We start from the raw sequence: 14,074 nt of genomic DNA on the forward strand, positions 1-14,074 counted from the left end.
GTTGATGGGGAAGGCAGAAAGGACAAGGGGCAGGGAACAAAGACGTAATTTTGGAATATGAGATAAATCAAGAGGCTGTCCCAAGTGAAGAGACTAGTGACCTTGTGGTTGGAAAGAAGAAACTGATGGTGGAAAAGCAAGGAAGAGAAGAGGTGTGGAGGACAAAATCCATGAAAGCCTGAGTAGGGAAGCCCTGCCTATTCATCTCCCAAACCCCAAGTCCTGGTGTTGCCTGTGTGGGCAGGGGTACAATGGACGCTTTGTGGAGGCAAACTAGCCATCACACAAATTGCTGTCTGAAACCACCCAGGCCTAGTATGCTGAAACAGGGTCCATTAGGTACAAAACATCAGTCAGGCCATATTACTCCTTCAGCTGAAGTGATAGCTGTGTGAGTAAGGTTTTTAGATGTCATGGAAAGTTTCCTGTGGTGGAATCTGAGCTGCATTCAGACTTTTATTTCGCCTCTACCAACTTTCTTCATTGTATGACACGCAGAAAGAGCATAATCCAGCTTCAGCATCATTTCAACTTAGTTACTTATAGTCTGGGTAGCTTGAGGTTATCTGTCAAAGGCATTCCTAGTCAGCCATTCCAAGCAGTTGGTTTATATGTGTGTCCTATTTGATCTGATCTGGTTATTTCCTTGTATTCAATGAAATTCTAGCATGCTATCCTAGAAAGAACATCCAGGAGAAAGAAACAGAGTTTACTTCATTAAAATCAAAATCTGTTAGGGGTTAAGTTCACACTGGGCATAATTAATAACCATCAAGCCCTCAAGTAGACAATAATCATACACATCGTGTCTATGTAAATCTCAATAACATTATATTATTATCCCAGAAATCTATCATTTTCTATCCACAAATATTATGTGATTTAATTCTGGTTGTACACCTTCAGGTTAAATTTATGCAATGCACTTGGGAATGACAAAATATGTTCAGGATGAAAGCATTCTTTGAAAATACAGAGACTGTGCTTATTAGTGACAATTTACTTATCTCCAAAATTGTATTACGTTAAATTAATCTGTTCTGAATCATCTAACTTGCTGTCAGTACCATGTACACATTTTTTTTAAGTACACTGCTATAAATTGATTTCTGGCAGTTCTCATTGTATTTCAAAATAATAATCAAATCAATCCACTTGGCTTCTTGCATTACTTAATGCTTTCCAGGAATTGTTTAATCCAGGAAAGAAGAATATCCAGCTCACTGATGGCTTTGTAGATTCCTTTGTTTCCAATCTGCTGACAAAGTAGAATTATTAGATATGAAATACTTCAGAAAACAAAGTATTCAAAAATAAGAAATTGGAATACTTACCTCATAAAATGTTCTTTTCAACCTGGTAATGGATTTCATCTCTCTAGCTGATGAAACACAGGAAATCTAAGAAATCATCAGTAAATACAAATAACATTGTTGAGGAAGTAATAATAAAACTCTTCCGTCCACTCATCCAACATGTATTGAGCAGGTATAATGTGCTAGGCAGATATGCCCTGGCAAATAAATAGTTTCATGGGGAAGGCAGATGATAAATAAGAAAACAAATAAAAAATTAAAATTTCCAAATTATAATTAAAGCTGTATCTGTAATGCACAAGACTCTATGATAGGGATTCACAGAAATGACCTCCTTTCAATTGGGTGGTCAAGGAGGGTTCTTGTGAGGAATGGTATTTAAACTAAGATCTGAAAAAGGAGAAGGAACCAGCTGTATGAGGAAGTGAAGAAGGAAAAGAGAGGTTTAGGGAAGATGCCCAGGAGAGAATAACTCAGGTAGAGCAAAAGGTATGCAAAGGTCCTGAGGCAGGAAACAGCACTTCCAGGAACTGAAAGAAAGCAAGCATGGCTGGAGCAACAGAACAAGAGGGATGTGGAAAGCATGAGAAATGTATGAATGACAAAAAAAATTACTTTTTGAAAAATCACCCTGGCTGGTATGTACCTGCACAGTACAATATTCAGGAGTCAATTGCCAGAAGAAATCACCAGGAAATTAATATTCATTTCTAAATTAGGAAGAGAAGCAAACTAATGACTGGGGAAGACAACTCGTAGCCTGGCCGGGAAACTGCCAGTCTCTTTTGAGAAGGTGAATTTTCAAAACCCTATCTGAGCACAGGAATCGCTTAGGAGTCAAGTCGGAGGAAGTTCTATGTCATCCTCTATTCTCCCATAAATTTCTACACTAATTAGAGAAAAGAGAAGGGAAGAAAAAGGTGAAAATGTCTAATTTATCTACTTAGTTTTTACTTATAAAAGCTTGGTACTGGAATAAACCAAAGAAACTGTACGGTTCAATTCTTCTCAATTTGCATAAAAGGAAACCAAGGCCCAAGGGGTTAAGTGAATTGCCCAGGGTGTCCCGGGTCGTTCTGTCCTGGTGATGAAATAGTGTCAGCACATCATTAAAGACAATATGTAATTAAAACTTGAGAAATGAAAGCGACTAAATGACAACACCTATTCAAACAAATAGAACATTGCCAATACCAACCAACAGGTCCCTTTAGTCCAGAACACAGAGAGAAGAGGGGCGAGGGGGAGGGGCAACATTCAGGCTCCCTCTCTTATCAAGAGAAAATAACTGAAATGCTTTGACAGTTATCTCCTGAATGCTGTTTCCGGGGCTTAAAGGTGGGGGTGTTGTCATGACTCTGCCCAAATGGGGACTCCACCTTCATGTCAGACCCTGTGTGGGAAAAGATTTTTCTTGTGCAAGGGCTTTCGTGATGAAGCACCGAGGAGCTGCAGGCACAGCACGTTCGGGTGAAGGTGCGGTCTGCAGGGTTCTCATACACAAGGGCTGGACCTCCCCATGATAAGAGCCCTGAATTCAGGGGACATTTCACCCCAGACCAGAGCCTGTGAGGCCAAAACAATGCACGACAGATCCTGCACAATGGTAGCCAATGTCGGAGCATACGGCCAGAAAGAATTCTCTCCTTCATTAAACACACATTCATGAAGTGCCTCCTATATGTCAGGTGGCATGCTAGGCACTAAAGACACCATAATGAGCAAAACAGAATTAGTAAATAAAATTGTGGTGGAGAGGAAAATCAGCAAAATACAAGATCAATACTAGAAGATAAAAATTCAGCAGGTCCAGGAGTTTCCTCTTTACTCCAATTCCCCTTCATATGAAGAGAGAAATACTGAGAAGATTGTTAGGTACAAATAATAATAGTCAATATATATCATGTTAATATTACACATGAGACACTAATCTGTTACTAACCCATTCAGTCCTCACAACAACCTTATGAGGTAGGTACCATTATTGTCTTCATTTTACAGATTAGGAAACTGAAGCACAGAAGTTAATATTCTATGTTCACACAGTAAATGGAAAAGCTGAGATCTGAACCCAAGTAGTCGGACTCCAGAGTCCATTTTTAAAATCAGTAAATTACATTGAAGGAAAAAACCTAGCATAACGTGGAAAAGATATTCCAGTAGAGCCATTCTCTTGTTGAAAACCTTCAAAAGCCAATTCCAAAGAGACATTAGCTCAAAGATCTCTGCTCTATTTTCTACCCAGGGAAATTCGGAAATGGCTCTAAAAGACTAAGCTGATTGGCAGAGAGAGACGGAGAGAGAGATTTCAACCTGAAAATGGGCAATGTGGTAATAAACAAAACAAGAAATCCTGTGTGTGTGTGTGTGTGTGTGTGTGTGTGTGTGTGTGTGTGTGTTTTGTTTCCTTTGTTCACTTGCTTTTCAGATTGGAACTGCAAAAGCAAATTCTAGAAATACCAAGTCTAGTTCCAGCCAAGAGAGTGGCTATGAAAAGAATTTAGAGAAGTCTGCTCATTAGTCTATAAATGGAGAGTTTGATTAGACGCTAAATCCTTCTAGTCTGAAATGATCAAATATAAAAGCACTTGAGCCAACTCTTGCAACTGGAAAAAGGAAGACTTCATAAAGAGAATCAACACTTGCTAATTACAATACACCCTATTGTAGTTCTTAGATGCAAAGATGAATCACAAAAAACAGAAGAAGCAAGTCATAGGGCACAATATCAGATGTGCACATGTGGAGATTTAAAGATTTAACACTGAACACAGGAGACCAAAGAAGCCAAGCCAATACTGGACTTTACATTAAAGCATTCCTGTTGACTAGGTCCCCTGCCCAGAGAACTTGAATCTGCAGGGCATCCCACAGCAGGGAGAGAAGTACAAGAAAGGCTGACTTCACCCCATCTGAGGCACACACTACCCTAAGAATAGCAAGGAGAGTAGAAAAAGAAAAAAACTAAGTTTGACAAAAAAAAAAAGCCCAAAAACAAACAAAAATCACTTTATAGTCCCACTGTTGCCACGGGAGCTATGCTGGTTTATAGGATGCTTTTTGGCACCTTGAGTTCCGTTTACTATCAATGACCTCTCGTAAAGATCTGATGTCCAAGGTTTTCATTTTCCTCACTGTTGTAAATATGTCCACAGACCCAACAGAACAGCTTGATTTTACTTCCATCATTCAGATTGCTTTGCTTGGAAGGAGGAATTTATAAAAAGATGATTTCCTTTACCTTATATTTCAGCGTATAGTTTGCATTTGCTGAAAGCAGAATGCACAACAAAAGGTCGGCAGTTTTATTACATGAAAAGCTGAATAATTTGACAAACTCAACCAAGGCAGATATGATCTAGACTAGAGGCAATTTATTAATAGGGCTGGAATAACAGGGACTGGTTCAAAAAAAAAAAATCCCATGTGAGATAATCACAAAATAACAAACACAAGGCAAAAACCTAATCATTCATCATTAAGGTAATACATTTTTATTGCATACTTACTATGGGCTAGGCATACAATCATGTCTCTGCCCGCATAGCATTGATTTATTTAATTTATGAAGTACCCTACAGGGTGAAAATCACCTTGGGGCACAAGCGATGGCTCACAATCTACTGAGACAGACAGTGAAGTAAAATTACAATACTATGTGATAAATACTGTAAGTAAAAAAAAAAAAAAAAAAAAAAGCTGCTCTGGGGACAGAGCGGAGGCGATCCAACTGTGGGATCCCAGAAGGCTTCCAGAAGGAAAAAACAAGCGAGTTGCATCTTGAAGGGTGAGACAGATGGAGTAGAAGGAGCCGGGAGAAGAGATGAGTAGGCAGAGAAAGCACAATGTTCCAAGGCCAGAGAGAGCAGAGGTTATTTAAACACCCTTCTGGTCTCAGCTGAAATCCCCAGACTCAATTATCTATGGTCTGGCCCCCACCCTCCAGCTCTCAGTTCCCTCTGGTTTGCTCACACACAGCACCTATCCCAATCTGGGAGTCTCTGAAACTGGCTGAAAGCACTCTCAAGGAGCTCTGTACAGGAAGAGATATTATCTGACAATCTGTGTTGAATCCCCAGCATCTGGAATAGTGTTCGGCAATACAGATACTCAGGAAACATTAGTTAAATGAATGAATCGATGGATAGAATGCAGGCATCAGCTTGTGGCTTTGGAGTTCACAAAGCCCACTGGTTTGATAATAGTTTGAGGTATATTCTAGGCATTAGTGAGTACTGTTTAAAACAAGTGGATGAAAAAACAGATACAATCCTTAAATTTGTGTCCCCGATATCCTCACGTGTTTGAAAAATCATACAAATTTGCAGTGTGTATTATAGCTAACGCAAAAATGGGTAATCCCTCTCCACTGATAATTCTGAGGAAATGCAATACGTAGGTCAGTGAGTGGACAGCTACACATGGCTCAGTCCGTCACCCTGAATTCTCACAAATAATGACCGCAACTCCTTTCTACAAAAAGAGTATTATTATACTATAGCCTTTATGAACATATACAGTATTCTCACAACCACTGGGGAAGTGTAAAACCATACGTAAGATCTTAAACATTTTATTTACCTCAGCACACAACTTCAGACAGGGTTGTAACCATCTTTTCTTGTTTTGTTTGGGGTTTTTGGTTTTGGTTTTGGTTTTAATTGACCTTAATAGTTAAGATAGTTCCTACTCTGGCCATGATCTTGGTTTCCTGAAAATTTCCTCCCCACAAATAGCAAATAATAGATAAGGAATCAGATTAAAGATTCAATTAATTTAATTTTCTTGTATGACAGCAGATGTAGAGTTTTCAGCAAATCTTATTAACTTTTTGCAGTTCTTCCTGTGAGGTCTTACAAATATTATCTGAGCTGCATTTAAAATAGCAGCTGAGAAAATTATATCAGAGTAGCCTGTTTTGAAACTTGATGTTTAAAAACTAAAGGTCAGTTTAGCAAAAGTATGGGCACTAGGACATTAACATAAAACAAAGTTACTGAGGCCCTAAAAGTTTATAGGAAACTTGGAAGTAAAATTTGGAAGTTAGAGTTATTGAAACAAAGCATGACTCTATTTGTAACCAAGCAGGTTATCTGACAGAAAAGAATGACTAAGCTATTAGTCAGTGTTTTTCCTCAAAACCAAATTCATAATTAGACATTCAATTTTTAAAATAATTAAAGATACTCAATATCTGAGTAAATATATATCACAGGCATTTACAAAGCATTACCTTATTTCTATACGCTCAGTAACTAACAGAATCATCTGATATAGATAAGAATATAGAATCTCACCTACCTGCAATAATTTTAAACTCTCATGAAACATTTTTCTATGTTCCAATCATAGAAAAAAACTAGAAAGTTTCTAAATACCTTAAATATAAACAGGTACTAGGACTAGGATAGCATAACTTTATTGCAGATTTTTTAAAATTCTCAGCATAATTATCATTCATCAGAAAGAGCCCATGAATGGACATTAACTAGGCTTATTGTGGTGATTATTCCTCAGATGATACAAATGTCGAATCATTGTGTTGTATACCTGAAACTAATATAATGTTATATGTCAATTATATCTCAACTTAAAAAAAGAATGAATCCATGCAATTTAGCACATGAAGTGATAGAGCTATGCCCCATAATTTTGACAGGAAAGTTATATATCATTAACCAAGGAATGAATTTGTTGGCAAAGAGATTCTATAATATAATAAGAAAATATATTTACCAAGATTAAAACCAGTGACTTATAAATGATCTCTTTATCTTTCATTTAAAGTACTCCTATAAATTATACACCATTATGCAAGTTAACATTAACGCTAGGTACTAAAAACTGTTTGATTGTTAAGAGAACCACACCTTCGGAAACTATTGGAAATGTAATTGGAAGAAAATCAGTGTTCTGTGTATGGGAAGCAATAAGGAAAGACCCTAACAATTTGGCAGAACTACTACATGCTAGGCATTTTGATATATGATCTTATTTAATTCTTCCAACCACCACAAAATGAGATTATTGATATTGCTGAAGACAGTTTTAGGACTTTGTACTTAATGAAAGAATAAAACAAGGTTGATCTCACTTCCTACTTCTGTTTTTATCAGTTCAATCAATTGCAATTTTAAAAATATTCAGAATTACATGGATAAATAATTGGCAATGCTTCATAACTTGATAAGCTATTTATAACCGATGATACAAATTACTTACTAAACACACTACAAGAAATGGAGACACAAATATTCTATTTGCCAAGACTTATCAGATTTTAAAATTAATTACACACAATGAATATAAAGAAATGGAGTTCTCTAATTGCCAATTACAATTCAGCCTCTCAAAATGTTAATTAAAGTAGATGATGAAATCTTGAAAACTAACGTAATTATTTTTCAGCTTCAACTTTGATCACTAGCAATTAAGCAAATTATTTTATGAATTCAACTAAGCAACTATTAAGTTCCCTTTCAAGTCTGAGAGTATTTGAGTTCTATAAGAATCTTAAAAATGTCTTCTTCCCAGATACCATTTAGGTAAATACCATGGGTGACAAAGATTAAAAATAAAGGTATTTATGTTACCCATATGTGTTTTCTCTAAACAATTATACCACCTGAATTACCCAAATCAGACTAATTAAAATATATAATATTTTAGTAAGTGCTGCAAAATTCCTAGAATGTTCTCAGAAACAATAAGATGATATTCAAATATAGTAGTACTGGGATTCCAGACCTTGGGATCCATCATGAAAATTATCGTGGTGCTATATCTTAAGAGTGGCTCAAGAAGATGCCAGTCTCAGTGGACTTATAAAGAAACCCCAAAGACAAGTAGATTCTAGAAATTGGAAAGACTTCTCAAAAATGAAAAATAATCCAAGTTCATGAATTAATAATGAAACTAAGAAAAAATAACAACTCATTGATCATCTTGGGAGAATGTTAGAATATTAACCTTATATTGAAAACTGGTAAATAAAGAAAAAGAAGTACATATTTATTCTGCCTTTCTTGTATGATAAATCCCTCAGGACAGCCAAATAGTTAGTAAGGGGTAGGTTCTCTTTATAGAATTACCCTCACTTATAAATAAATAAGGTATAATAGAATTTTAAAAGCATCATTTTGCAATGTCTCATGAATTAATAGATCTAGACAAGAGAGCCAAAGGGCTGTAGGAAACAGAGACTCACTCTCAAAGCACACAAAATCTCACATGCGCCAAATCCCTGAACAGAGGCAGTCATTTGAAAGGAGACTGATAGGACCCACGTGCTGACCTTGGAGAGTCTCGCAGAGAAGCAGGAGGCAACTGGGACACCCTTACGGCCATAGATGCTGGTGGCAGCCATTTGGGGGCGTTTGTTCCACCACAAGCCTATTTTATAATAAAAAGTAGAATATCTCATATAATTTACTGACTACTGTGCTTAAAGTGAAAAACAGAATGGCTGTCTGGGTAAGGATGGTTGTAAGTGTATCGTGTTCACCCTCATGATCGCTGTGGCTTCTGCTGCTGCCCCGCATCACAGGAGAGGCTCACAGCGTGGTATCAGTAGCCCAGGAAAAAAAATCAAACTTCAAAATTTGAAGAACGATTTCTCAGTAGAATACATATAGCTTTCATACCACTGTAAAGCAAAAAAGAAGAAGAAAAGAAAGAAAGAAAGAAAGAAAGAAAGAAAGAAAGAAGAAAGAAAGAAGAAAGAAGAAAGAAAGAAAGAAAGAAAAGAAGAAAGGAAGAAAGGAAGAAAGGAAGAAAGAAAGAAAGAAAGAAATCATGCCATTGTAAGTTAGGGATCATCTGTAATACCATTTACGTTAAGTTCTAGGAAAGGCAAACAAATCTACAGTGACAGAGAGCTGACTGGTGGTACCCTGGAGACAGAGGGTCAGGGCAGGAAAGGAGGGGATTACCAAGCCACACAAAGAAACTTTTGGGGGTGATGGAAAAGCTCACTATTTTGGTGGTGGTTTCGTAAGTGTATACATATGTCAAAACTACCAAATTACAGACTTGAAATACATTCAGTCATGTTAATTATATCTCAGTAAGTCTATTCATAAATATATCCTAAATATGAAAAATACAGAGCACATATATGGAGAACACACATACTGCTCTTATGATTGCAGTTATGCATGGGACTCCTTCAACTTTTAGCAGGTCTAAAGCACTTTATTAACTTTCTCCAAGCTCTCTCCTTCTGTGCTAATAGTGAATGACACCACCACCTCACCAGCTCCCCAGGTAGAAACCATAGGCTCCTCCCAATCCATTCCCTTCCTCAGACTCTCCTCGCCCTTCCTGATGGCACTAATGTGCACTCTTTAGTCCAGGCACATTATTGCAATGCTCTTTTCATTGTTTCATTGCCTGAGTCTCACCCCCAACCTCCACCCCCTCCATTCATTAAAGAGGTCTTTCTAAAAAAGAGTATTTAATCATGTCATGCCTTTCAGTAGCTTTCCACTTTCTTGAGTATACAATTCAAATTCCTTAGCCAGTTTTATCATGCCTTTCTTAACCTGGCCCCTATCAGCATCTCCTGGCCAAGGTCTAAATGATCAGTCTCCTCTCACTGTCCCCAAGCCACGTTCATACTCATGCATTCATACACTCATACACATACATTCACACTCAGTTACTTGCAATTTCCTGAATATCGTATGTTGTTTTACACCATCAAGATTTTATTCAAGTTCCTCCCCTTGCCATTCCTGCCCTTTACTTCCTGGGAAATTAAACTAAATCATCACGTCTTTTAATAACACTCTTTTGAGTCTCTCCCCACATACACCCCAAATCCCTGAGCAGGTACAATTTACTTTTTCCTTTGTGCTTCCACAATGACTTTGTCAGACAGAAAACTCAGCTTGAGCACATACCACATTCATGGCTCACTAAACTTCTTTGTTCACATCTCTCTCTCCCAAAGAGTATAAATTCTGGAGAGCAGGGACCAAATCATACTGGCCTTTCTTACCCTAGCACCTAACACAGGACCTGGAAAATACAGAATTAAGCCAAACTACTGTAAGCCAATTTGCAAAAAGTCGATTTTCAAAATCTACTTGTTTCTTTTAGCCATTTAGTTTCAATTGATTGGGTTTTCATTTTGTCGTTACAACACCATTTTTTTGTCTGTTTCAGTTCCCTTCTTACTCGTGAGAAAAATATATTCACAAGAAAATAATCATTGACCACAATCATGAACCATTCTGTACCACTGAGCACTTACACCCTACACGTGAGTGCCCAGTTTAAGAAAGTGTCCTGTTCACTGTAACATGCTCACACAAGGCTATACCCTTTTTCCACTTTGCACAAAGTTACCCTATAACCTAAGCATGGCCCTGGCATTAATAATATATTAATGAAAAATTATTGAATAATTATGGCAGAGACTAATTGTTGGCAAGGATGTATTTCCTCTTCTTCCTAGCCGTAAGCTAGACTACATTTCCCAGGACCCCTTGCAGTTATTGTGGCCAAGCTAACAAAGGTCGGCTTAGGGTGGGAGAATATAAGACAGGAAGCCTGGAGTTCGTTGAGCTCCGTGCGGTTGACCGGGTGCCATGTTTGTATTTGGCCATAAGGGGGAGCCAGCCACTTTGAAAAGCCTCCACAACCAACTTGCGAAGCACCACACTGCTCCCATCCTGCTGTGGCCCACGTCCCTGAAAGAAGCATCTCTTGACAGATTAAGGTCCCTTTAGCAAATAAACTTCTCCTCAGAACAAATCAAGGAAAACCAGAGTTCTCAGTTAGCTCTCTGTTATCTAAATTTTTCATCTAGAACATTGCTTGGTTTGGGTTATAACTGTTAATGTGTTCTCCAGCTGTTTGAGCTGAAGAAACCAAATCAATGGTAAAAACAGACGTGGCTTTTGGGGGTTCCAGGTGTCCAGATACACTGTCTTGTCTCAGACAAGGATTTCTAGTGCCCCACCATCATGAGCGAACTTCATTTAGAATAACATTACATTAAATCAGGCAGCTAGTGCAAGGGACAGTGCCTACACCGAGGAACCAAGGATGCCAGCAAAAAGAGAAACAGAAGGTGCTTTAAAAAAAAAAAAAAAGGCGGGGGGCTCTTAAGAGGATCCCCGTCTCCAAATAAGGAAACAAGAACAGCTCACTGTTCATCTGGATGACTCCTCTCCAGCCTAGAATGACTGCTGTGGGTCTCATTATTTACCCCGATATCGAGTTCTTCAGTGGACTAGTCTCCTCTTCAAGTCTGGTGAAAACTCTCACTGGGGGTGATAATGACCTAGTCAGTTGGTAGTGAAGTGACATATAAAATTATATAATCGTTCAATTTAAATTTAAAAGACTATACTATTCACTGCCTTAATAAGATGATTTTATAAGTTAAGTATAGAATAAACCAAAGATTAGTGATGACCTTTACATTATTTCAGGCAAAGGAACTGGCCCAGAGCATTCTCTTTGTGTTCTGCAAAGAGGTACCAGCTTGAAATCTTTAGCCTTGTTGTTATTTTAATTGAATTTGAGAGTTTATGGAAAACTTAGCAACCCAAGTCCCAAACAAGGTTGTGACTTAAATGCAAACTAACCAAAGAGAACATAAACTTGCTGAATTTTTTTTAACCTAACTGACCAGCTCATCCTCATAAAAATGCCTTTGCACTACAGGCTGGAATTTGCATACCAAGCACTTTTGTGAACCACAAGAAAAAGATGTCCTAAATTAAAAAATAAAAATCCACTTCCAACTCTCCAGCATTTAAGTCTCCATGACCCTGATGCCCAAGCGTAGAAAGCTCACTTCCTTCTGGCCACCCAAGGGCCGTAATAATCAATACTATTCCACTTTGCGCCACCTGCAGGTACAACTGCAGGAGGCTGGAGAAAGCATTCCGCGGAGCCCAAACTATGTCACAGAAAAGATTCAGCACTCTCCCTAAGGCAAGCCAACTAACACGGCACAGATCCTGGCTTGGGTGTTTTGCTTTGATTTGTCTCTCCGCACTTGATGTTTTCATAGAAATGTGGTCACTTTTACCTTCCTAATTAATTCCCCATTGTTTAAGGTGACAGCGACCATACTCCAGCATCAAATAATTTAGGTACTAAAGACACATTTTTGTAAGTTTTGACTGAGACTTTGCCTTATAAGGGGTACAACTCTAAAAATTTATGTAAGTAAGTAAGAAAAAGTAAATCTAAATGCTCTTATCAATACAGGAAAGAAAGAGAGCAGAAGGGAGAGAAAGAAAGAGAACAGAAAGGAAGAAAGAAAAGCAAGAAAAGAGAGAGAGAGGGAGAGAGGGGTGAAAGAGAGGAAGAAAGAAAGAAAGAAGGAAAGAAGGAAAGAAAGAAAAGAAAAGAAGGAGAAGGAAGGGAAGAAAAGGGAAGGAAGGAAGGAAGGAAGGAAGGAAAAGATCTTAGATATTTTCTAGGATCTAGAAAAACAATAATATCCTGAAACGGTGCTTGGCACATAGTTGGTGCTTAAGAAATATTTGTTGAATGAATGAATGACTTTTAGGAATCACATAAAGAGAGAATAATTTGGAAAACTAAATATTAACTTGAGGAGCATTCCATGTAATTTTAGCTCTCTTCAATATGTTTTATGTGCCATTCCTTAAGAAATAATACACAGTGGCCTTACAAGTTATGCAGGGTTATTTGATGCCATTACCTTGGTAATGGACTCTCCATTCGAACTTTAAGCCAGCAACTCAAAAGCCCCTTTACTCACCCTCTGGGGCTAAGACAACTTCCTACATACTGTTTTCTAGATAGAATTCTGGGATCAAACTCACCGTATTTGCTGTGCATACTTACACAGCGGCTCAATTTCTGCCTAAGGCTGTGAAAATCTTCCACAAAGTCTATTTCCTTGCAAACTTGTAACTGGAGTTGACCAAAAACATCTTCCATGAAGAAAGACAGAAGCTGTTCTTGGAATCTGCAGTTTTTCTATAAATAAGATATAATAAATTGCATAAGGTAAACCATGAGTAGCTTTTGTAAAATGACACTGAATCATCCCCCTGATTCTTACTTCATGACCATCTGGAAAAGTTAAAATGCAAGGAAAAAAGCATCCAACATAGAAATGTGAAGAAGAAAAAGACCCTCTGGCTTACCATAAATAGCTTTTTTGTTTTCTTTTTTAATAATCGTATATTTTTTATGCGGTCTTCCTACAGTAAAACAAAGAGAAATGAGTTTTATCCAGAATTTCAAATATCCCTTAGGTCATCATTGTAAGCAAAGCCTAGTACTTACTGGAATTGTTGCTTTGAGCCATGTTGCCTTGACATAGAGGATATCAACAGCTTGGGACAGTGTTCCTCTTGGGTAACAGCTTTGGGCGAAGGAAGATTGCTGGAGCTTGGCAATGGCAAGAGACAGAGTGACAAACAGCAACCCAGACCTCATAATGCAGTTCACCCTGCATTTCCCTCCACCCTACTCTGGGCTCGTGTCACTCACGGCAGCCAGAGAGTTACTCGTGTTGGTTAGATGAGAGGATAACCTACTTACTTTAGCCCTCAAGGTCGCCTCTCCAATGAGATGCTGTGAAAGATAACTTACAGTTTATAGAGAGGAAGATGACTTCGGTTGTGCTATTTTTTTCGAGCTTGCTTCATAATCAAAAAATGTTGACCACACCATCTGTGACGTTAAGTAAAAGCTCAAATTTACTGGTGAAGTTGGGGCCCTGTTTCAAAAAAAAAAAATTAGAACTTCAGTGGCATATT

At 37.9% G+C, this 14,074-nt stretch overlaps 1 protein-coding gene across 4 annotated transcripts; it reads right to left on the reverse strand.

Moving 5' to 3' along the window:
- Nucleotides 1–645: 645 nt before the first annotated feature.
- IL26 (interleukin 26) lies at nt 646–13,804 on the reverse strand. Of its 4 annotated transcripts, none has more exons than XM_014563449.2 (6): nt 13,599–13,789; nt 13,457–13,513; nt 13,130–13,286; nt 8,611–8,708; nt 1,335–1,400; nt 646–1,255 (listed from the first exon to the last, which is right to left on the reverse strand). In XM_014563449.2, exons 1-6 carry the CDS (start codon nt 13,749–13,751, stop codon nt 1,169–1,171), a joined length of 618 nt encoding a protein of 205 aa, XP_014418935.2. In that variant the 5' UTR covers nt 13,752–13,789; the 3' UTR covers nt 646–1,168. The 4 variants fall into 4 exon arrangements, with proteins under 4 accessions (XP_014418935.2, XP_032349740.1, XP_032349741.1 ...); XM_032493849.1 differs by having other exon boundaries at nt 646–1,258; XM_032493850.1 differs by lacking the exon at nt 8,611–8,708 and having other exon boundaries at nt 646–1,258; nt 13,152–13,286.
- Nucleotides 13,805–14,074: the final 270 nt, after the last annotated feature.

This window comes from Camelus ferus, chromosome 12 (genome assembly GCF_009834535.1).
Source record: "Camelus ferus isolate YT-003-E chromosome 12, BCGSAC_Cfer_1.0, whole genome shotgun sequence".
NCBI lineage: Eukaryota > Metazoa > Chordata > Mammalia > Artiodactyla > Camelidae > Camelus > Camelus ferus.